The sequence below is a fragment of the Pithys albifrons genome, chromosome 17 (genome assembly GCF_047495875.1).
Source record: "Pithys albifrons albifrons isolate INPA30051 chromosome 17, PitAlb_v1, whole genome shotgun sequence".
NCBI lineage: Eukaryota > Metazoa > Chordata > Aves > Passeriformes > Thamnophilidae > Pithys > Pithys albifrons.
The window spans coordinates 5,681,681-5,706,196 of NC_092474.1; the positions used below are offsets into that span (position 1 = coordinate 5,681,681).

General features: G+C 48.5%; 1 protein-coding gene across 2 annotated transcripts; it reads left to right on the forward strand.

Annotated features, from left to right (window-relative positions):
* Positions 1–421: 421 nt before the first annotated feature.
* On the forward strand, positions 422–24,427 carry RILPL1 (Rab interacting lysosomal protein like 1). 2 transcript variants are annotated; one of them, XM_071572241.1, is made up of 7 exons: positions 422–3,344; positions 6,693–6,843; positions 11,548–11,666; positions 12,648–12,875; positions 15,819–15,991; positions 16,510–16,602; positions 19,693–22,175. In XM_071572241.1, exons 1-7 carry the CDS (start codon positions 2,340–2,342, stop codon positions 19,991–19,993), a joined length of 2,070 nt encoding a protein of 689 aa, XP_071428342.1. In that variant the 5' UTR covers positions 422–2,339; the 3' UTR covers positions 19,994–22,175. The 2 variants fall into 2 exon arrangements, with proteins under 2 accessions (XP_071428342.1, XP_071428341.1); XM_071572240.1 differs by lacking the exon at positions 19,693–22,175 and adding an exon at positions 22,186–24,427 and having other exon boundaries at positions 426–3,344.
* The last annotated feature ends 89 nt before the right edge of the window (positions 24,428–24,516 follow it).

Genomic DNA, 24,516 nt, shown 5'->3' on the forward strand with positions numbered 1-24,516 from the left:
CCAGCGCGGGAGGCGGGAAACGGATCCTGAGAGGATGGGGGCGATCCTGAGGGAATGAGGGGGATTCTCAGGGGATGGGGAGGATCCTGAGGGAATGGGAGGGATTCTCAGGGAATGGGGGGGAACCTGAGGGGATGAGGAGGATTCTCAGGGGATTGGGGCAACCTGAGGGGATGGGGAGGGTTCCTGAGGGAATGAGAGAGATTCTGAGGGAATGAGGGAGATCCTGAGGGAATGAGGGAGATCCTGGGGATGAGGGGGATCCTGAGGGGTTGGGAGGGATTCTCAGGGGCTGGGGTGGATCCTGAGGGGATGGGGAGGGTTCCTGAGGGAATGAGGGGGATTCTGAGGGGATGGGAGGGATTCTCAGGGGATGGGGGGGATCCTGAGGGGATGGGGAGGGTTCCTGAGGGAATGGGGAGGGTTCCTGAGGGAATGAGGGAGATCCTAAGGGAATGAGAGGGATCCTGAGGGGACGAGGGGGATTCTGAGCAGATGAGGCAGATTCTGAGGGAATCATGGGGACTCTGAAGGAGTGAGGGGGACTCTCAGGGGATGAGGGAATGAGGCAGATCCTGAGGAGGTCCAGGCAGCTCCAGAGGGAATGAGGAGGGAAGGTGGCTGTCACCACGGCTCTCTGCAGCCCTGCCAAGGCCGCTGCTCCTGGAGCCGGAGAAACCCAAACTTGCCACAGCCAGGGAGGGGTCTGGGGAGCAGCCAGCGCTGAAGAAGCTGCCAGGGATGCTCCATGGCCCGTGGCTGTTCACACACAGGGAAACAGCCATGACACGCTCAGCTTCTGCCTCACCCAAGAGTAACTGTGTAAAAAGCTGTTCCTTGCATGACTTAAATGCTAATTTTCAATTAACCATTCCGCCCAGAAATACAAAAATTCGTGCAGTTGAGGCAGCCTGTTCCATGAGGAGCTGTTTAATGACCTGCAGAAGAGAGAGACTAAAGCACAGTCGGGCTCTCCAGTGACATTTTTGTGTTGGGTTTGGCAACAGGCGCCCTCAGAGCTGCTGTGTCAGTGCAGGCACAGGGTGTGGACACGTGTGGACAAGATTCCAGCAGGAGAAGCAGAACCTGAAGAGCTGCAGATCACAAATGTGGCTGGATAAGAGACTTTCCCTGCCAAGTCGTTTGCAAAGAGTCTGGATCAACCCAACATCGAACTTAATGCTTCCCACAGCACAAACTGCTGGGTTTTCATCTATCTCAGCAATAATTTTAATCTCACCACTCGCATGTTCCTACCATGGCTACATTTCCCCTCTACGTGCAGTAGTACATAACAATGAACTCGTGTAATGCAGAATTCCTGTGGCATAAACTCTTTTTCTCCTCTATAACTTGGACAAAACGCTGATTTCCCAGCACAGCCGCTCCCCTGAGGCACTGCAGGGCCTCCAAACGTCCCGCTCAGGCTGCTCCCCCTCCTCACACATCCATCAGCACCTCTGCCAGGAAAGGATGACTCTCACATTATTCATCCTTCTGCTCTCTCTGGATCTTTGTGCAATATCCTGTGGAGTTCCAGACTCGTGTAGGAGTTTCATGAACAATATAAAGAAGTATTTTCCCTGGATGTCACTGGTTATTGCTGTAAGGCAGTTGAATGCCAAGCTCTGGTGTTTGAGGATGGATTTGTCACCCCCCTGGCTGCCCATCACGATGCAAAGGGCTGCCCTGGTGCCTTAATGGCAGCTCATGAGGAACATCGGTATTTTGTACCTCATGACAGCAGAAGATTGTGACAGAATTGCCTGGGAAAGTTTGTCTGGGTGTCACAGTGTTGCGCTTCTCATCATTCACCCCCTCCCATTCACCTGCATGTGCCAGAGGCAGATAATTCATGCTGTACTCACAACACAGGACATTTCAAGCAATTTCAAGCTTGGCTTTTGCAACTCCAGTGTTATTTCTTCTGAATTGTTCCAGTGTTTGACACTACTGCTCGTTGCATTATTCCTACTCTGCTTACAGCAAGTGGCAGGATTGGGACCTAAAATTATTTCCAGGCACATCTAACTCATCTTTTCCAGGCACATTTAACTCATCTGTAGAGCCTCACCTGAAGAACCTCTTCCTAAACCCCATGAGAATAAAAGCATCTAAATGTGCACAGTCACACCTGAGAGCAAAAATACTGAAAAGCTCGACTAGAAAAATACATTTTTGTTTAATTTAAATTCTCTGTAAGTGGATTCATGCCAGCAAACTGCCTGTGTGTATAAAACCTCCACTGATCATCTGGACACGTGCACAGTGAAAACAGCCTCACTGTTCTGCAGAGCGGGGGTCTAAAACCCCTAAAGATGTGCAGCTAAAAACTCTTAATGCTGTGCCGTGTGCGAACCCCTCGCTGTGCTGCAGAGCGGCTTGTTCTCCGCACTCCCTGTGACCGCACCATCCATCGACTCCATCCTCTCCTGGGGCAGGGGCACATCCTCCCGCTTCCATCCCGGTACTGGGATGTACTTCCATCCTGGGCACTTCCTTTGGGCACCGCGCTCGCCGTCAGGTACCACGGGCACACCTGCTGCGGACCCGCTCCGCGCTGGCCATCGCACGTGCGGGACCCCAGCAGGGCGGGTTTGAGCTCTTCCCCCGCAGAATCGCGGCTCTCCTGCCCGGTACCACGAGCGCTCCCGCCGCTGCAGCGGGAGGCACAAGGATGCTCCTCGCTTGGCGAAGGTGCTCTGCTCTGCCCGGGGAAAACAAAGCCCCGCGGATCACGGGTTGCCCCTCTCCTCCTCCTGGCGGGTCGGTCCCGGGGGCTGCGGGGACCGGGGACATGCGCGGGGCCGCCCCCGGCCCGCCCCGAGCCGGGCATTGGCCGCGGGCGGCGGGGCGGAGGTGGCGGGGACGCCGCGCCCGCCTCTCGGCGCCGCTCCCCCGGCGCCGCCCGGCCAAGTTTAAACACCCCCGGCCGAGACGCGCCGGAGTTCACGGGAGTTGCGGGGCAGCGGGCGAGGGGCCCCGGAGCGGCTGCGGGGGGAGCGGCCCCGCCCGGCCGCCTATGCGGGGCCGGCAGAGCCATGGACGGCATCGGCGGCGGAGGGGCCCCGCCCGCCCTGGAGAAGAACGCGGCGGAGCTGACGGTCATGGACGTGTACGACATCGCCTCGGCCGTGGGGCAGGAGTTTGAGCGGGTCATCGACCAGCACGGCTGCGAGGCCATCGCCCGCCTCATGCCCAAGGTGGTGCGGGTGCTGGAGATCCTGGAGGTGCTCGTGAGCCGCAACCACATCAACCCCGAGATGGAGGAGCTGCGCCTGGAGCTCGACCGCCTGCGCCTCGAGAGGATGGACCGCATCGAGAAGGAGCGCAAGCACCAGAAGGTGCGGGCGGGGGGCGCGGCGGGGCGGGTATGCCCCCGCCCAACGCAGCCGGGCTGGGGGGAGCCCAAACCCGCTGCCCAAACCCCCCGCAGCCGCCGGGAAAACAAAGAGGGAGCCGGGATGCCGCGGGGGAGCGGGCGGGGCACGGCCCGGGCGCTGCGCGGATGCTGCCTTAGCGTCGCTGAGGGTTTGGGCGTGTTGTTGTTTTGTGTTTCCTTCCCTCCTGGAAGTTTCCTCCCTCCTTCCCTTTCTCCTCCCCTTCCACAGTCACTGCATTTCCTGCCCCTTGTGTCTGCCCGATTAGGATTCCTGCTCCATCCCCGCTCCTGACGAGAGGATAGTGCTGCTTCCTGCTAGGCCAGGAAAGGTCACTGACAAGAATACACTTTCCTCTCTGACTGTGGGAATGATTTAGCACTCTTAAGTTTTCCTGGCACGCGCATCGAGTAGGCAAGTCATAGGAGAGAGATGGAGGACCAAGTGATTTCAGGGCAGTGTTAGAGCTGCAGAGTAGGGGAGAGCACTCTCCCAAATTCCTGCTCCATCCTCTGATGGCAGGATGTCGCTTGTCTTGTTCTGGAGTGGTCATGGTGTTCCCTGACCCCAGTCCTGTGAAAGCCCAAGGCAGAGATCATTTCCCATATCCTGTTACCCTCCTGTGACAGGACAGCACACTCCAGTCACTGCCATGAAAGTGGCAGATCCACTCTAAACCATCGGGATAGCTGATTTAAAGGAATAGTTCTTCTGGTGACTGTGCTAAATCATCACTGCTGCCTCCTGCCATCCCTGCCTGCACACACAGAATCACAATAAGCAGGAGACAGGGAATTTCTGGAAGAGAGACCCCAAACCTCAAGATTTGGCTTTAATTCAAATAAATCAAGTTCTGTGTTTTAAAAAGAGTCAGCTAGGGGACTTTCACTTAGCATATGGAAAATCCAAGATAATCCCTGCAACAATTTGCAGAGGAAGTCTCAGGGCAATGTCTCTGAAAAGGATGGTAAAAGATCTTCCATGTACAAAGCCTTGATAAGCCTCCAGAGTATGAAGGAAGGTCTAGAGAACAGATAAAATGTGTTGGGTATTTCCCAAATGCTGCACAGTGAAGTGGCTACTGAACTGACCCCGTGTCAGTGTACAAGTTGTTCTGTGTAGATGTTTCTGAAGTTCTTAAAAGTGTTAAAAAGTTTCCTAAACGTGTCAGCTGATCTCGCTGCAGTCAAACAGCTGCTCTGTCAGCTTCTCTGAGTCCTGAGGTGGCTCAGAAGTGTTCAGACAATCCACATGAAACTTTGGTGGAACAATATTTTAACAGGAAATTAAAGTACAAGATACATACATGTATTTTTTTAATAGAGTTGATTCCCAGTGCACCAGTTCCCTCTACAACTGTGGTGTCCCATCTTCTCTGTTCCAGTGTGAGGACTTGAAGGCTCTTTCACAGGACAGGTGCTGACAAGCACAAAAAGTCAGACTGAGAAATAGTTCTGACCCAAAAGCCTCCAATAAATCCCACCCAGACAAGCTTTTAGTGGTCCTTGCAGGCATCAGTTTAGGAGATTTCAGCTCTTCTGTGTTGCCTGTAAAGCTGGTGGGTTCCCTGAGCTGGCACCAGGTGTAGATCTGCCTTCCCTGGCTGCTGCTTCCACTAATGAGGAGTCAGAAGTCAATCTCTGCTCCAGTTCACTGGGCTCTCTAACAAAGATTTCCTGGGCAAACCTTGGAATAGTTGTGTGTTTACAGTGCAGCCACACCTAAATGATGTAAGTTTAGATAGTTTGGGGGTTTGTGAGCATTCTGGTTTGGTTTTATCTGTATGTTTATAGCTGATGAATGTGCTGTTTTACTGCTAAAATAGGTCACTGCCTTATTTTAGCTCCAGAGTTGTGACAGGCAGCATCACTGTAAATAGTCCAGGTATTTGGCAATATCAATTTCATTACAAATTTGCTTTTTTTCTCAAGATACTTTTAAGTCAAATAGGTGAATAATGAAATTTTCTGTCCTTTCTAATAGTTAAACCTGCACAGCTTACCACACCTTTGTGTAACTTGCTGTCTCTTTGCCATATGATGTTTTCTGCAACAATTTTAGCAGCAATACAGTAATAAATGCTGGGATAAAATGGCATTTGGACCCCAGGAATATGATTCCCCATTATCAGAGTCTCCATTCAAAGCACAGAGCCACTCTTTAATCTCTCAGCAGAGCTTATTTTAGCCCCGAGCTGTGCTTGGCTGTGTTGTTATCTGGCTGTGTTTTGTTGTTGGGTAGGAAAGGGGCCTGTGCATGATGTGAGAGGCAGCCGTGACTCAGCCCAGCTCCAGGGATCTGCAGGCAGCTTTTTGTTTGGAGCACACACGTGAACATGGAGCAGGGAATGCCCCCCACTGCACAACTACGGAATACAGAGAAGCTCTTGGAACAGGCAAAGCTCTAAATACAACTGTTTTTCTTGAGGACTTTATACTTTTTGTCCTAATTTGACCCTTGTGAGTATTGGTGACAGCTGCTCTTGCCACAGAGTGTCCCGACAAATGGGAGCTGTTTTGCCTGGCCCCGCTAACACAGATGCCACTCAGACATTCCAGAGGGAACCATTTGCATGGGAAGCAGCACAGTTCGGGCTCGTGTCTCCCATGTGGAGCAGGAGCTCTGGCTTTGCTGCACTGGATCCCACACTCCTTCATTTACACTCGTGTTTCATAACAGAAATTTAGAGCAGAGACGCTGCTGGGTCAGAACGAGCCTGTCTGACCCTGACTCCCTGATCCTCACTGGGGTGGGGTTGGGGCATTTAGAACAGCTCTGCAGCTGCTTCCTGGGGTGCAGGAGGGACTTGTTCTCATGTTTGGTTATTTGTCTAACACAGCAGCCCCCTTCAGCTGGTCCTCACAGCAAAATAGGGCATAAGGAGCCATCCTTTGGGTAACTTGCACATCACAAATATTTGCAGCAGGAATAAACTCCTCATGTATTTACATTCAGCATATCCCAAAAGATCAGCTCAGTTGGTTAAAACTTGGTTGTAATAATGCCAAGGTCATGGGTTCAATCCCCTACGTGGGCCATTGACTTAACAGTTGGACTCGATGATTCTTGTGGGTCCCTTCCAACTCAGAATAGTCTCTTTACACTCAAAAATAAAAGGGAATTTTGATTGTTGGTTTCGTGATGGGAGCATTAGAAAAGCAGATGTTTTCTAAGAAACTCAAAGTAGTCTCATTTAATTTTTTTCTATAAGATTCATAGTAGTATCATTACTAGTTTGATCTGTAAATAATCCAGTCAAAGACTCTTAACATGTTTAAAAACATAAATGTGTTATCCTGGTCTACCCTATAGGAATTAGAACTGGTGGAGGATGTCTGGAGAGGGGAAGCACAGGACCTTCTTACCCAAATTGCACAGCTGCAGGAGGAGAATAAACAACTGATGACAAACTTGTCTCACAAAGACATTAATTTCACAGAAGAGGAATTTCAGAAGCATGAAGGCAAGTTTGATACTTCGAATTCAGTACTTGCTTTGTTAGAAAAAGCAATACTTTATCAAAATATTTTGACTGGATATTCTAGTGTGGGTTTTTTTCCTGTAAATTAATGGAGGTCTGCGGTTTGGAGGTTTGTTTGTTTGCTTGCTTTTTTTACCTGAATAGAAAAATCTCTGAATACATGATGGTACTGAAGACATGATAGCAAGCGAAGGTATGAGGGAAAGAAAAGCCTGAACAACTTTTTGTTTGTCTGAGAAGCATCTCTGAAACTAAAGTCTAGACACCCTTTTTAGTTCTCATTTTGCAAAAAACACTCTTCAGCCCTCCTTATGTTTTCTAATACAAACAGAATAATCCATTCAACATATTTATTTCACACCATTGTGCACAAAAACAAATGCAACTGTTGATCCATTCGGGATAACTGTTGGTAAAGTAGCACATCAAGATTTCTTTGCCTGAATTGTATGGAGATATTCTAGGAGAAATCATGATATTCTCCTGGAAGAGGAGGCACTGGTTTTACTTGCTTTATCTGCCTTTAGGGTTCCTTCATTTTTTTGGGGAATTACAGCCAATTTGGAATAAGTGAAGAAGTGCAGGGAGTGGGTGAATCCTAAAGAGCTGAAACAACCCATTTGTGGGTGACTTTCTTGCAGCAAAAGGAAGTTCAAGACATACCTGCAAGCACAGGTAGATTCCTCTGCAACAACTGAAACGATTGCTGGGCTCAGCTCTCACCCACAGTTCTATCCCAGGAGCAGAGGAGCAGATTTCCGTGTGCTCCACTGTTCCCAGCACAGAATTCCAGGCTGTGAGATTCCATTTCATGGTGTCCTGAGTGTGAGTGCAGAGTGACAGACCAGGCTGAAAACAGAGCACCCAGCTGAGCCACTGCAGCTCTACAGTAAAGCTTTAGGAACAAAGGGTTATCCTTTTCCAGACACTGGAGGTGGGATTAGGTGGAAGTTTGCTGTAGGTGGATGAAACTCCCACGCTGTGGAAGCTGCACTTGCTCCCTCCCCGAGGCTGAGCATTGCCCTCCTGCCCTGGGGAAGAGCATAAGGAAACCTTCATAAAGTAACAATTGTTAAACCTCTCAAGATATAACCCCTTTTGGAAACCAAATGCAACAAACTTCAATTTAGGAGTCAATTAGTGGCAAAGAAGTAGCTCAACATCAGGCTTTTAAACTGCATTTAAAATTCAGACTGGCAGCAGTGAGTCATGGACCATGGAGACTGACATCTTGTTATAGAGAACCAGCTTCCCCTTTGTTTTCTTTTCCTTTTTTAAAATTCTTTTTGCCTTCCAATGGCTATCCAGCTCACTGCAGCTCATGTGCTTGCATTTAAATATAGCCATCCCCCTCACATCCAGCCAGCCAAGCAAATGCCAGACGTGCTTTTTGTGTTATTTTTACTGTGTCTGCCCAAGCATAACAACACAAACAAAACCCATAAACCCACTCCAGACTTCAGATTCTGGGATCACTGATATTGTTTGACTAAAATCACCAGTTTAAGTCAAATCACATTAATTTGTATCAACTTGATCGTATTATTGGAATCTATTATAACAAACTGTTTTCCTTTTAGAAAATGTTGTCATCAACGAGCAGGGATAGATTTGTCTCAAATGACTTGTTTGGATAGTGTCAGAAAGCAGCCCTGCTGCTCTTTTTCAGTCTCCATCCTTTGATCTGATGCCTGTGGACTCCAGAGAGGCAGGTTTTGAAGCTGTGTTAGCTGGACTAACTGTGCCCAGACTGCAGAGCTGCCACCTCAGCACGGCTCGGGGTTGTCACCGTGTGTCCCCTCAGTGCTGGCCCCAGGGATCAGCAGCTCCAGGGACAGGAGGGTTTTTAGCACAAGGGGCCACTGATTAGGGTGTGCAAGATCCAGAGGCTGAGCAGAGCAGGGTTCCTGTGAAAGGACCAACACAAAACACACAGGAGGGGTTAAAGATGAGTCTGTAACACCCATGAAGGCGACTCCTCCCAAGCTCAGGCCGAGCACTGCCTGATGGTGCTGACTGAGTGGAATATCCCAGGAAAATGCCACAAGCAAACCTGATCCAAGTGTGTCAGACAGGACGAGCAGGCTGTGTGTCACTGCAGCAGGGAGCTGCTGTCTCAGCCTGGCTGTGGGAAGGGACAGGCAGCAACTGTGTGACCCTCCTGTGCTGCAGAACCTGCACTGCCCTTCCATAGTGGAGCTGAACTTGTTCTGTCTGAATATTCAGGTGCCACTGACCCTGCCTGGCACTTTGGCCTGAAGTGAGGGTGTTGTATGAACACAACACTAAACAGACCCCTAAACATAAAGGGTGTTTGTTTTTTTTTCACTTTCTTTATTTCTTTGGTGTTCCCCCGTCCTGGCTGCTTTCCTTTCTCCTGCTGGAACAATGCTGTGATCACAGCAGTCCACAGGAAGCTGCTCATAGGATGTGCCTGGGGAAGCAGGCTGGGTGTGCCACTTAAGATCTTGCAGTTATTAGAGTTTGAATCATTTAGAGATAATGATTTTACATTTAGGGCACTTAGTGATTTCCCTCTTCTCCTTCCCAGTGCCTGAGGAAATGAAATGGAAGGAGATGTGACTGTTTAGCAAACGCTTCCCACCTTCCCTTTTCCCTCCTCTTGAAATAAAAATTGTAGTGAGCTGTGCACACAATTGGAGCATTTTAGGTTCACCAAGTGTTAGGGAGAAAAATGAGCCCAGTGGGAGGAAAAATAGTCAGCACTGAAATGGTACTTTATTCTTTAAATAGCACCTGCTATCTAGAGATCTGAAAGCACCTCACAAGTTCTAATGGGTTCAGCTGCACTCACCAGTCCTGCCTCCTTCTGGGTGGAACTACCTGTGTAAAGTTTTGCTGCAGTGCCTTTGGTTCAAGGCAAAGTTTGGGACTTTTTTGTTTTTAAATACAGGTGATGTTTCAGCCCTGAGACTGGCACAGGGGTTGGATCCAGGAACCTGTGGGGAGGTTTGTGGACGCAGGGATGTGCCAGACCTGTGTGTGAGGACAGAGTGTGCATCTTTCACAAGAGTTAAGTGGCAGTCTGTCCTCCCTGCTGGGTATGAGCTGGTACCACAGCAAAGAATTGAAATCACCCTGCAAAGAACTAGAACCCAGAGCAGAGGCATGATCAGGGCCAGGGTCCAGAAATAGAGCAGGCAAATGTAGCACAGAATTAAAAGAGATGAGAATGTAACATTAGAATGTGAACACCATGTCACTGACAGTTCTTGTCTGGGGTTTGACAGGAACATGTTCTGTGAACCAAACTCCCAGCCAGCCGTGACCCCCAGTCCTTTTCCCAGCAGAGCATTCCCTGCTCTCTGCAGTTCCACAGCCTGGTCCTTGAGCAGGGAGGATTCAGAGCTGCTGCTGCCCTGATTTCCCTGCTACCCCTCCCTGCCTGCCTGGGAGCCCAGAGCTGCTGCAGGAGGGCACAGCACCAGGGGCTCCCTCTCTGTCCCTCCCTGAGGCTTGTCCTGCCCTGCTGTGTTATCCTTCAGCTCACACTGGCTGAGCTGTGAGCTGGAGTTCTGCAGGCATGCAGCCAAATTCCCTTATGGAGCAGCTCTGGGTGTCTCTGATGAGGGAAGAACAAAACCAGAAAGTCTGAGCTGATGTCAGAAAGTGGAGACTTGACTGGCTGGATGCATTTGATGCATACAGAATGTATTTCTGATGTAGGAACTGGTTTAGTATATTAAAAAGGAAGAGGCTTTCCAGCCACCCCAGAGAGGGGAGTGAATTATCACCACCCACAGTTTGTAAATGCAAGAAGCTGAAAACCCACACAATGAAACACTTTGCCAAAGGTAATAGAATTATCAGCAGCCCCTGGGTTCGAGCTCCTGCTTGGGCTGGACTTGGGCCAGAGCAGCCAGACAGGGTTTCATCTTCAGGCATGTTGTGTAGCGTGGCTTTATGTGATAATTGGGGGCCATCAGACCACACATCTCTGTGCCATTATCAGGGGAGCCAGAGCAGGGGATTCATCCTCTCACTGAGTTAAATCCTCTGCTCTGTGGCTGCCCCAAAGAGCCCATCACTGCAGCACCAGTTCCCAGCTATCTCTGTAGTGGCAAATGGAAGAATATGTGACCATAATTCAGAGTCAGTTTTGGTTCTGGATTCAGGGCAGGGATACCTCTGGAGGTCCTGCTTCATCTCCCTTTCACCCAACACTAAACTGGGTTTCAACAAAAAAATCCATTCTAGTTCAGTGCTCCTCAGCTGGTTTGGATCCAGGTGCAATCCACAACAGTGGCTGTTGTTTACATCTTGCTGAGGATCCAGACCATCTTTTTTACAATTTTCACAGGGTCTTGGCCAGCTGATTCTACAGATTTTCACAGAGATAACTAAACTCCCTGGGGCTTAGTGTGAACATTGATGTAGAACCACTCAGGCAGCAACATGCAGCAGTGGCACTGCACTGTTACAAATGTTTCTGAGGACTGCCAGTTCCTTTTTTAAGGAGATTCTGTGCAGTATGGAGTGGATTGTGTCATCTGTGTTCTCTGTCACCCTTGAAGGAACCTTTAAAGCATCTTCCAACTGCTCTGTAATTTTACCAGCAGGCAACTTCCAGAGTCTTTACCTAAATATTTCTCACTGTTGTTGTTCTCAGCCTCAGCAGCTCCTAATTGTCCTTGGTTTGTTTTCTGTGTTCATTTTTTTAACCAGGGATGTCGGAGAGAGAGCGGCAAGTTATGAAGAAGCTGAAGGAAGTAGTAGATAAACAGAGGGATGAAATCAGAGCAAAGGACCGGGAACTTGGACTTAAAAACGAGGATGTAGAGGCTGTAAGTGGCTCTTGGTCTTCCTGTTTCTCTTCTTTTTCACTTTTGCTTCCACAGCCTGGTTTCAAGTTTGAAGGGGATGTAGGAAGTGTAGGCAGGTTATCAGTCCTGTAGCTGAAGGGTCCAGCAGAGCTGTGGAGTGTCTGGAATGGTCGGGCAGAGCAGGCCACCAAACCTGGCATGGGGACAGGACAGGTGATCTTCCCTGGCTTCCTGAATCTGCAGGGATGGCAGCAGGGCCTCCACACACACATTCCCATGCCAGGGATGGTGTGGATTTCCTCTGCATGGGAAGGGCTGGGAGGAAAGGGCCTGAGCTCAGCCCAGGTTGCCTCTGTCAGCTGTGACTTTCTGTTCCAGGTTTAGTCTCAGATGAATCACAGACTCCACTGTGACTCCAGGACCACATGATGTCTTGGCACTTTCTGTGTTGGGGGAGTGACCTCCTTACCCATATTTTGCTTCCCATCCTCACACTGCCTCCTCTCCTTAGGCCATGGGCCTTTTCTGGTGCATTGAGGGCCAGGCATAGGTGATGCCCAAGTGCCTCTGACAAATTCCCAGCCTTTGGAATTGGGGCTGTCCCTTCATACCCTGCAGGTCACATCCTGCCTTCGGAGAACCTCAGAGCTAAAAGCAAAGGACTTGTAAACTTCCTCTACCATGTCTGCTATTCTGGGTTAAGATTTGATCCAGAATCCCATAAACCACCCTATCCTTGAACTTGGCTTTTTTGAAACTATCAGAAGTGATGAATTTGCTTTTATCTGGAGAATTCCCTGTGCTGGGAAAAAATGCCTCTTTATTCTAGAAACCAATTAAATTTGGGTGACTGAAACTGTAGTAGATAATTAGATATCTAATCTGGGGCTGAGGAGAATTCTCCAGATTAAATCCAACCCCTACTTTTTCTTTATGGTGATGTTTGGGATTTGGCCACCAGGGCTGGGTGGACACTGACCTGTTGCACTGATGATTTTGCAGCTTCAGCAGCAGCAGAACAGACTGATGAAGATCAACCACGACCTGCGGCACCGGATCACGGTGGTGGAGGCTCAGGGGAAGGCCCTGATCGAGCAGAAGGTGGAGCTGGAGGCGTATCTGCAAACCAAGGAGCAGGAGATGGGCAACCTGAGGGCAGAGCTGGGCAAGCTGCGAGAGAAACTGCAGGGGGAGGGCAGCCAGGAGAGCCACAATGGGGAGGAAGTGAAGGTAAGAGGTGCTTTAAATCACTTTTAAACAGGCTTTTAAAAGGCTTTGGACTTCATACCAAGTACGTCTTTGGATAAAGGTAAATGGGATTGATACACACCAGAGGCAGTGGTGGGACCTGAGGACAGCACTTTGTGTTGGGGTGTGACATGAGACAAGAGCAATGTCACTCATGGCACTGTGACAGGAAAGGCCCCATTAGGGTGGCTGATGGTCCAGTGGAACAACCCCCTCCTTCCTAAAGGAGGGAAGCAGTCCTGCAGAAGGCAGAGTGGCAGCACAAGTCAGCAGTGAGGGAACAGCTCTCCCCTTGGACTTGGCTACTCATCCTACAGCCTTTGGGTCACACACTGCAGAGCAGAATTTGCCAGATAGCAGAATAAATCCCTGCTTCAAAAGAGAGTGTTCTATTAAAAACATCATGAAGCAATCCAGAATCTCTGGGGCATCAGCTGTTGGTGTTGGAGGCAGCCAGCCTTTGGCAGGGCTGTGTTAGCATGTTTGGCTTCATTTTGTTTGTACACACCTACCCCTGCCCCCAAAGGAAAACAAAAAGAGCCTGGGTTTTCCCAAGACAAACAGCTGACAAGTGGCTTCAGCTTTGCCAGTTCTGCAAATGTGCAAGGCCTGGTTGGTCCCAGGGGTGCACTGTGGTGGTGGCACATGAACCACAGTGGAACAAACTGTCAGAAGCAGTCCCAGGGTCAGGACTCTGCATTTCCCTTCCCTAATGATACTCCTAGAAGAATATGAAATGGGATGAGGGGTGTCTTGTAAGAACACAGAGGAGCTCTGTCACACAGAGCTGTTTGTTTGGATGCTCTGGTAGGAGCTCCACATTGTAAATGCTGCAGCAGAGGGTGAGACATCCAAGAAAACATCCACTTCACTGGAAGGAGGAGGAATATCCACCGAGAAGCAGAGATAAAGGCTGATGGGCTACCTTGGTGCCCCTGGAATGTGACAGCCAGTGTTGTGTTGACATGTCACTGCTGAATTGGGCAAGCAGTGTATTAATAATGAAAAGGATTATTTCACTGCTGTTAATGCAGGCAGGACACCCAGCTTTGTGAGCAGGGCTGGGGAGCCCAGGCCTGAAGCCAGCAGGAGTTGAAAGTGTCCTCAGTGTGTGCAGAGAAAGGGTTCATTCTTCACCTCTCCCCAACTCATCAGTTCCATGGCAATGGCAACTCCTCTAATTAGAGCCGTTCCCGCTCCCTCTGCCAGGACAGTGCTTAGACAGGAATTGCAGTGGCAAGCAGAAAGCTGGAATAGCTGCATGTTCCTGAATGGACATTGCTTGTTGGCTTCAGCCAAGGACATTTGCCTTGGCTCCAGGCTGCTCCAGTGTCTGCTGATTCCAGCAAAATCTAGCAAAAATAGCTTCTTTGGGTAAAAGTGCGGGGCAAATACACAACCAAAATGAGACACATCAGCTCAGACCATAATTTAGGGCGTGGAGAGGAGGAGGAGTGTTTGGGTAACCTTGTTAGGTTGCATCCATCTTTATTCCTTGTAGTCCCTGCAAAAGAGTGTGTTTGGATGAAAGGGCTGACCAAACACTGAGCATCACTCTGCTGCCTCATCCTGCAGGACAGAATTCCTGTGGGAATTCACAATCCTGCTCTAGGAATTCCCTTTGCACCAACCTTAGCAGGTTCAACCTGAAACCACGTGGCAAAACTGTTTCACAAGCACAAGCTCAAAAGAGGGTAAGATCAGGCTTTAAAAAAATGGACTGTGTAGGAATTTCAGTACTCAGCTCCTCAGATTTCCAGCTTTTATCCCACCCAGGAGCTTGGAGATTCTGATCTCTGCATCCTGCAAGGATTGCTGCCCTGGCAGCTCTTGTTTCATGTGCTGACCTCTATCAGTCCTTGCAAAAAGCAGCACATTTCAAACAGACTTTGCTACATTTCAAATGCACTTTGCTGGAACAGAGTGTCCTGCATTTATTTGTGTCATTATAAATCCTGCAGAATTGATAATCCAAAGGCTTGGAGCTGCTGCTCAGCACCTCCAGTCCAGGCACCCCTCCCAGAACCCTGTGGTTCCTCAGCTCGTGCAGCCACCACATGGAACAGCAGCAGAGGACCCAAGTGATGGTCTCCCATGCTCAGACCACGTTCTCACAGCAGTTTGTGCCACATTGCTCTGAGCAAGGGCTAGAAGGGACAGGAGGCAGCCCCACAGGCCTGGGAACCCAACTGTGTGTCTGGAGAGCAAGTTCTGGCTTATTGGGAACCCCAGAAACTCAGTGGTGGGAGATAAAATTCCTGCAAGCTGCCAGTGAAATCCTCTTAGATGACAAAAAGAGAAAAGGGTACAAGTGTATAACCACCTCAGCCCCAGTTTGCTTCCACTTTGTAGCCAGATCTGGTGTTAACACCACTCCTGCTTTTTTAATGAAGGTTTTAGAGAGATATAAATTTAAATCTCCACATGATATGTTTACATCCAAAGGAGCCATCTCTGTGAGGGAGGAGCTGGAAGGAACTGCATGACCTTTGCTACGTTGCTTTTTCAGTGTTTGTGTAAAAGGCTGATGTTTGATTTACCCCATTTGTTAAAAGAATGAATTCTTTAAACTGGCTTGTTTAAAATGGGACATTTTGGGACTTTTTGGGAGTCTGGATCCCACAGGATTTTATCCACAAAAACCCCTTATCACCTCTAGGGTGGCTCAGGTTGGACTCTGTGTCCAGCCCTGCCAGTCTCACAGGAAAAACAAAGTGATCAGATCCCTGAGCTGTTCTCCCTGAAAGTCTTTAACGTGAAAACCAAACTCCTTCTACATTTTTTTCCTTCTTTAAAATTTGCTGTGTTTCCCTTAAAAGAGGATTCAATAGGGCTGAGAGGAGGCTGGGAATATTCTGCTAAATACTCCAAACCTTCTGACCTGCATTCCCACGATGAATTTAAAGCCCAGGTTTCTCTCCCCAGGCAGAACCAAACAATGAGGACTGCCTGTCAGAGGCAGAAAAGATGGCAATGGACTTGAAGGACCCGAACAGGCCCCGGTTCACCCTGCAGGAGCTGCGGGATGTCCTGCACGAGAGGAACGAGCTCAAATCCAGGGTGTTCTTACTTCAAGAGGAGCTTTTATATTACAAAAGGTAGGTCAGGTCGCCTCTCCTGTTGCATGAAATACACAGGGGAGCCTCAGGGCAGGGCAGGAAGCAATAAATGTGCTGTGAAATAGTGTCCAACAAGCTGCTGTTTCTGCAAAGGCTTAAGTAGAGATTGCAAGGATATGGCTTTGGTTTGAACCTGGTACCTCGAATTTGGGAAAAAACATCTTTCCCTAACTCCCAGGTTTTCCCTGAGTCTTGAATTACAAACATTTAATACTTCTGAACTTCAGATATGAGGCTAAGAATGGGTCTCAAATGAAAATTCTAGACATTTTATTCAATCTATTCCTCTTCCCCCTCTCTTTGTCACAATGGGAAGAAAATATTGAATGGAGACCCAGTTCTGGATGCTGTTCCTTTTTGACAGAAAAATCTTCAATTGATTTTGATGGGTTTGGAACAGATCTTTTTGCATTCCTTCATCACCAGTACTCAGATTGACCTGTAGAATTTAAAGTGGCTTGGAAGGACAACATTAATTACCTTTTCTTTCTTTCAAGTGAGGAAATGGAAGAAGAAACCAGACCCCCTCAACCTCCCCCCATAATCCAGTCAAAACCCTCAACTCAACCTGAATCTGGAATTAAAAGACTGTAAGTAGCATATTTTCTGTGGGTACTGGGCATAGTCTGCAAATACTAAATGTTTCTTATGTGTAGGACAATTTTAAAGACTTTAAAAATACAGATAACCACATTCCTACTGTGTATGGGAGAGACACTGAAGGAGCACTTGGCAAATATGAAACAGCAGTTGGGGAAAACTTTTGCCTGGATCTGGGACAACTTTCAGCCTGGGATTATCATTTCCCCATGAGCTCACCGTGCCCATTTCCCTGTTGATCAAAGCCTTTAGATCCTGAGTTGCAGTGTGGGAACAGCACAAAAACCTGTTTGCTGAGCAAATTTGCTGCTGGAGAGGAGGTATAAAAGAACCCAACCCCTTCTTCTGAGGTACTTCACATTGCTGTCTGAAACCAAAGCTTCCTGCCAGGGGTTACTGGTGTACTGGTGCAGTTACTGGTGTACACTTAATTATCAAATCACAGTCTGTTTGTCTGTGGAAAGTCCCTCCTGTACATTTATTTATTCCAGATTAAGTCTTCTAACCTTAAAGCAACTCTTTGGAATTTTGTGCTACTGGAAGCTTAACTTTTTTAACAGAATAAATTATTTTAGAACAGACATTTGTTTCCACATAAGAAGCTTTTCCATCCTGTCCCCATGTCCACACCCTTCAGTCCTGGTTTAATAGCAGTTCCATTGGAAGATCTGGACTGACCCACAGAGTCAGGAGGGCACTGTTGATTATTTTCAGTGGACTCCAAATTCTGCCTGTGCTGAGAAAACCCTTCCTCCCACATGACTAGAAAATGCACTTTGAGTTTGGACTTCAGTTTTCATTCTTCCACTGCGATGATATAAAAAGAGTAACTTTGTGACACAAGATCTCCACTGTAAAACTTCTCTTTCCTTTTACATTTATTTTATACTTTTTAAAGCTTGCCCTGTCGTGGGGAATGGCTGGTTTCAGCTCATGCAGTTTGTGTTGTGCAGTTTCCATGTTTGATTTGAAGCATAAAAATGTAAATAGAAGCTGGAAGAGCCCATGTTGGTGAGGAACCACCTCTGACTCTGCCTGAGCTGAAATTACTCCTTTAGCTGCCATGTCTGTCCCCAGGTTTCTTTCTGCTCTCTCTCCATTCAGCCTTCATATTAAATAAGGGAAGATAAAACTGGCTGCCTGAGGAATCTGAAGGGTGCTAATAGTTTTCAGGTTTGTCTTATTCTTGCAGCCTGTCTGGACAGGATTTGTCTGCAGTGGGTTTCTTTTCTTTGCTCCCTCCCCTCTCTGTGTGTTGTCAACAGTGTCCTTGTAGATGGGCTTTAAAAAGACAGGAGATGTCACTGCTGGGGACAGCAAAGAGTCCCAGTGCAGCATCTGTGTGTGTGTCCTGTGTGACCCCCTGCAGTCCCCAGAGCTCCCTCTCCCACCAGGTGACCTTTGGCTGCCTGGGCAACAAACAGCCTGGCACAGAAACTCCCTGTACCTAATGAAGTGATGGAAACTTGGAATGCTGCTCTCTGTGAGCCTTTACAGAGCAAAGTGGGGTTGCTTTTCCCTCTGTTCAGACTTTTCTTCCTGATTAAAGCTGACCTGCAAAACCAGGAGGCCCTGTTGGTCTTCCCAGTGGAAGTTTTATCCTTGGCTGGGCAATGTGCCCTTTGTCCCTTAACCACAGTGTCTGAGGGAAGGAGCCACATGGAAATGCAGCCTGTGCCATCCAGGATGTGCTCAGGTGCTTCTGTGCTGCACCCCCAGAAAGAGAGGAAACAGAAGTTACAGAAATCAGCAGTTTTTCTGGGGCAAACTCTGAGGTCTGATCTCAGTCTCACTGGTTTCTAGGTTTGTCTCTCCCACATCACATGACAGTTTTAATGAAATATTGTAACCAAGAGGCTTTACTGAGGAGGAAAAGTCCAAGGATTAAAAATGCTCCCTCTGTTTGGAGCAGAAAACGCCCTTTTGTTTTCTCCTGCAGGGTACGTGCTTGTTTGTCACTGATGTCATGCCTCAAACAGCCAGGAGTTTTCTTCCTATCCTCACAGTCCACAAAAACTGGTGTGTGTGTGTCAGTTCTGCAGCTCAGGATGTGCCACATGGCATAAAAATAGAAGTCCTGGCTGCTGGTAGTGATCCAGCAGAGTTTGCCAGTTTGTCTTTGTTTTTAACCTCAGAACAGCAGCGAGTGACTGTTGATTTTGGTCACAAGTGAAATGACTCTCGTGCTTTCAACCTAATCTTTAATTGACATTAGTCCACAGTTCAAAAAAATGTTTGGCCCAAGGGAGAACCTGTGAGGAGAATCCTTAGGAAAGCAGAGGGTGTTGCAGGTATGCTGGAGGTGTGTTGGCAAGGGGTGTGGGGCTGGCTGGGCATGGAGCTCGCAGCTCTCTCAGCTGCATGGATTGTCTAATGCTCAGGAAGTGCTGAACCCTCACAGAGAGCCAGTCTGGCTGTGGGCAGCTCCCCAGTGTTCCTGCCAGAGCAGCTGCAGGTTCCCCTCCAGCATTCGGTGCCCGCAGTGGCACCTTCCTGCATGTGAAGCACCTCAGGTTCTCTGGGACAGACACACAGGCCCTTTAACCACGGAGTGCTCAGGGGGTTGTTGGCAGTTTCACCTGCAATGCTGGTTTATAACTTGAAACCATCAACTGTCATGTTTGTAAAACCTGTAGCTGTGAGGCTGGTCCTCTCCAGCCCCCTTTTCCTGCCAATGCCCAGGAGTCACAGCAGAGTTCTGTGTTTCTTAACATGCACCTTCACCCTCCATCTCTCTGTCTGTGCCTGTTTGTCTCTGGGGAAATGGAACCTGCTCTCTGCTCTGCATTGCTGGAGGTGGAACCCAACCCAGGGTGCAGCTGCCTGACAACACAAAAGTGGTATCTTTTAGACATCCAAAAGCAATTGGAACTGGTGCCATGACTGTTTTTGATAAAGAGGATTTTTCCCCTGAGGAAGAGCTGTCGTGGGTGATGCAGATCTGCCTCTCCCTGCAACGTGTCCTGTGTTGTAATTCCAAGTAACCCTGTGTTATCATGTTTGCCTCTCTTTTTAATGGAATGCTTTTTCTCTCCCTTGCTCCAGTCTTACCTCTTCTGTGTCTGTACTTTCCTGCCCAGGATCTTTACAGCCATAATGCCCATGGTAGCAGCTGGATTGATTCCAGACGATCCCACTTTGCAGCCCATAAGAAGACTTGTGTCCCTTGTAGGAATTATTTTGAAATGTTTGGTACTTTCCCTCCTGCATGACCCTGAGTTAACACTCTCTGCTGGTTGCATTCTCCTGGTGCCTGGGGGATCCCAGAGGACCAGAGTGCCCATCAGAATGACCAGTCAGTCCTCAGCTCCTCACAGTCCCCAACTCATCCTCAATATTGACATTTTTGCCCTAATTAATGTTATCCTGCTAAACCAGTGAGTGTTCCTTGGAAAATCAGTGCAATGTGCAGTTTTAACCAGCATCTGTTAATTCTGCTTCCTAAGTGTGGCTACTCACAGTTCTCACCAGTGCTTTCTAAGAAACTCATCTCTAGTCATTTGTCACAGTTTTTTGGAGCTACAGAATGGAGTGGCTGATTTCTACATTAATTTCCAGTGTTAATTACAGGCTGTTGCTTCCATGTCTTTCTATCTATGCCCTGTATATTTTGTCTCTAATCATGTATTTTGGAATAGAGTGTACACTCCCTCATCCATTCTATCATCCAGTTCTTGACTCTCCCTGGAAGATGTACTGATAATTATTGATACAAAGTCTCTTTGCCTTAGAACTGCTGCTTTAGTGATTTATATTTACAGCAGCACCCCAGTATTTAAATTCCCTTCCTCTCCACACAGACAGGCTTTTCCCAAACATCCTCCATGAGAATTTTCCAGACATAATAACAATTCTCATTGTTTCAGGAGAAATGAAAAAAGCCAAACCCTTTGGAGATCTTACAACCATATTTTTCTCTTGCTTAATTTTGTGATAAAGTGAAAAAATACTGAACTTTGACATTTGAAACTTGCTGCATAAACACAGGAGTCCTTTGTGTGGCCTTCCAGACAGTGACCCTGCCCAGGCAGGACCAAACATGCTCAGCACAAAGCCTTGGTCACTAAAGGCTTCTTTTATCAGCTGCCCTGAAAAGACCTTGCATATGTGAATTCATGAGCTCCTGGGATGAAGGTGGTGGAAAAGTAAGGGGCTAATTAAGTGCAAAAGATTTATTTCACTGTCAAGGCTGCACATTTGAAGCAAGGAAATGCAAAAGTTCAGGTGCTGCTGGCAACATTCTGGCATTGCACTTGGGTAGTGGTTTATATAACTTTCTAGTCAACAAATAATTATTCTTAATACTGTTAATAATTATCATCATGCTTAGCTGGAAGTATGACAGGATATTTTTTCAGGAAGGCTGCCTTAAACCTCATCTGAGACAAATCCAGCCTCCTGTGTGACTGGGGACATGGAAGGCAGAATTCCCTGGTGTGCACAGGCAGCTGGGATGGAAGGCAGAATTCCCGGGTGTGCACAGGCAGCTGGGATGGAAGGCAGAATTCCCGGGTGTGCATAGGCAGCTGGGATGTGGGATTGTGATGCTGGCAGGGATGGAAGGGAGGGAGGACACTGCGGACAGTCGGGCATGGGCTCAACCTCAGGTTCATGCCCTGACCAAGGTGCCACCACCTGCCAAAGCTGAGTTTACATTTGCACAGTCCCTTCCTGTGGGAGCATTTGGCAGCTCCTGGCCTGGATCCCAGCTGTGTTACACTTGGTGCAGAGCAGGCACAACCACCTTTATGCCCTGAAAGGCACCACTGAAAGCAAAAGGATGCGCAGCCAACTCTGTCCTTGGGTCACTGGAACCAACCACAACTTGCCCATTTCTCAGCAGGCCCAAACACTGCACTAACATTGAACTCACAGCAAACACTGACTTTGCCTAATCAAGTAACTCTATCCCATACAAATGAAGCAATACTAAGGATTGTCCCACCTGTATCTTAGCTGGCAGTTTGTTGTTGTGTGGAGTGGCTGTTGGTTCAGGTACGTCATTCTCTGGGGGCACCAGGCCATGGGCAGGGAATGACGTGCACACTCAGGTGCATTTCTCTGGGACCTTCATCCTGCAAACTCTGTGCACATTGGTGCATTTATCCACTTACTCCTGCAGGAATCAAGTCTCTGTATCAAAATCTGTACACTTGGGAAAAAAATGGAGACATTGAATAAGATCCCTGCTGACACTCTAAAAAAATCTATATATACAGATTTAATGCCAAAGATACCACTTTACTCATGCCAAGGAACTAACCTGGATCGTGTTGCTTTGTTACCTGAGGGCTGGAGAAGGGGGATGTCCATCTGAATGGCACCTGCACCTTGGAGAGTCAACAGCATTTAGAGCTTATCTGAAGCTTCCTCAGCCAAACTGCTCCAGACTGCACTGGCTCCATCCCTAACAACACCCTGACTGCACTCCCTCCAGGCTGCTCTGCCTTGAGTTTTTGCAGATGCAAACCTTATTTTGCTCTGGGTTTTGTTGTGCTGTGTATCAGGGTGGGTGTTTGAAGTGTTTTCAAGATGGTAAAGAGTCTCCTTTCTTTTCCCTCCCCTCCCGGAAGGTTTAGTTTCTTCTCCCGTGATAAGAAACGTTTGCAGGCGTCGCAGAAGAACGTTCACTTCCAGGGAACCTTTAGAGAATGGTCAAATTCAAGTAGAGATGACTCCTACATGGAACAAGGCCAGGAAGCTCTGCAGCACTTGTGACTGAAGCCTGAGGTGTCCTGTTTGCTGCAGTAGATCCAACAGAGTCGAAACAAGAAGCTCCTGTAAAGCACCACGGCAGCTCCTCACTGGTCTTGCCTCACACACCTCGGGGTTGTTCCAGACCCTCCCAAAGGGATCCCTCGCTGCTCACTTGGGAACTGTTTGCTGCAGACACAGCCCAAGCTTTGTAGTAACAGTTGCTGACACCCTGAGACGTGGAAGCTTCTAGATGACTTGTTTTGTGCTGAATAACAAGTCCACGGTCTTGTTCTTGCATTAACTACAGTAACACAAGCTTCTTTAAACCAAAAAAGGACCTGTGCCATTATTAGAAGTTTGTTTGCAGTGTACAGTATCTAGTAGAGGGCAAAGACTCTTCCACCCTGTTTGTTAACACTATTGGTTGTTTGCTTTTTTTATTTCTGTGAGAATTTCTTCAAGAGGGACACGACAGCTGGACACCCTCCGTGGCAGCCCAGAGCTCTGCTGTGTCCTGTCAGTGCCGCTGGCATCGGCATCCTGTGAAGGAACCCCCTGGAAACCCACCTGGCACAGTGGCAAACTGGAGTAGCCTTGAGAGGGACAGGGAGTGTACATTTCCCTTGTGCTTTTAGTGCCTAAAGCATGAAGAGCCCATGTATGAGGTGAGCGTGCCTTGTGTTCTGCAGTATTAATGGAAAACAAATTGCTTACAGGGAGGAATCCCAACTCTTGGGAGTTTTTCCTTCTTACCAGGGACTTTCCCAGAGCAGCAGGCAGCTGCTGGAAAGGAATTAGAGCTTTCCCACAGGCAGGTTTTTTAATTAAGTCACACTCCAGTTTCCTGTCTAGGTAGAACTGCCCAGCCTCAGAGGGAAGCACATCCTCAGCTGGCTGTTTCACTGACCTGGAGATGGCCCCAACTCCAAACGTTTGCTCTGGCTGAACACTGTGTGGGCAGAGCAGATGACTCAGTTCTGTGTGCAGGCTGCTCCCCTGGTGCTGGCTCATGGCTGGGCAGCCAATGTGCCAGGGCTGGGATTAACCTGCTTTGCAGCTGAGCCTGGGACAGCCCTGGTCAGACTTACAACACTAAACTCCCCTCCAGCAGAACTGTTGTGTCCAGCCCCTGGCAGTGCATCCCCCCCTGCACCACGCACTCCACAGGCCACTGCCCAGGGAGGAGAGGGTAAGAACATCCCCAGCAGGATGGTGTCACTGCAGCTCAGGGCAGGGGGGACATGTGGCCTTACAGGAGACACCCATAGGACCTGGTGACGGCAGCGCCCGAGGCAGGTGTTGGGCAGGTGGGCTTTTGCCTGGGTGTGTTGTGGCAACACCCATGAAACAGCAGCACTTCCCCCAGGGAGTGAAAAGCAATCCTTAAATGAGGGAAGGGTCTTAATTTAATGATACTGAAGTTGCCAAGGTCTGGATTCACTTCCAAGTAAGAAAACTGAAAGTACAGTACAGTACAGTTCCATCAGGATGTTGGATTGGGTGACCCGTGGAGTCTCTGCCAGGGACAGGCCAGTCGTGTGGCACCTTCAGAAGGGATGCAGGGAGCAGAAACAATGCCAGAGCAGGGCCTGAGTAAGCACAGGCCTTTGGGAATCAGCTGAGAGCACAGAGCTGGGATAATGGAACTGCACAGACCAAGCCTAAGCTGGTCTATGACAACAGGCAGCTCCCAGGCTGGTGCCCAGGGCAGCACTGTAGGCCAGATCTAAAGCCACATCAAAGCACAGCACTAAGCAGGACAAGCTTCTCCCACTCATCTCTGTAGCCCATTACCTCAAAATCCTCCTTAGCTCCTCCTGCCCTGCTGGCATTAACCACTCGTTGCCATGTCTGCAGTGCTGAGTTCACACCCCCCACGTGCCCCGGGGAGGATGGCCCAGAGGGGAGTGTTTGTAAAGGCTTTAGGTCTGTCATGAACTGGTTCTCTGTATTCAAGGAATATCTGCTTTTAGAAAAGGGGCCAGGATGGTGGCAGGTGAGGGGCATAACAATCCTGCCTGCCAAGTGCAGGTCAGGCATTTTATGGGTTGGTTTATTTTTTTTTGGTTGACAGTAAATCATTTTAACAGTTTAATAAATATTTCTGAAAAACCTGTATTTCTGCAACACTTGTGTCCTTTTTTTTTTAAATGGAAAATTAATACCATCCCTCTTAGGGATGCAGCCTATGATGTGTCTGTGTACAA

What these genes read in the sequence shown, in the direction of transcription:
- RILPL1 (XM_071572241.1), top strand. Translation starts at nt 2,340, where the DNA reads ATGCTGTGCCGTGTGCGAACCCCTCGCTGTGCTGCAGAGCGGCTTGTT. An exon ending in AAAACGAGGATGTAGAGGCT is followed by an intron (nt 11,667 to 12,647) that starts GTAAGTGGCTCT and finishes ATGATTTTGCAG; the next exon opens with CTTCAGCAGCAGCAGAACAG. An exon ending in GAGCTTTTATATTACAAAAG is followed by an intron (nt 15,992 to 16,509) that starts GTAGGTCAGGTC and finishes CTTTCTTTCAAG; the next exon opens with TGAGGAAATGGAAGAAGAAA.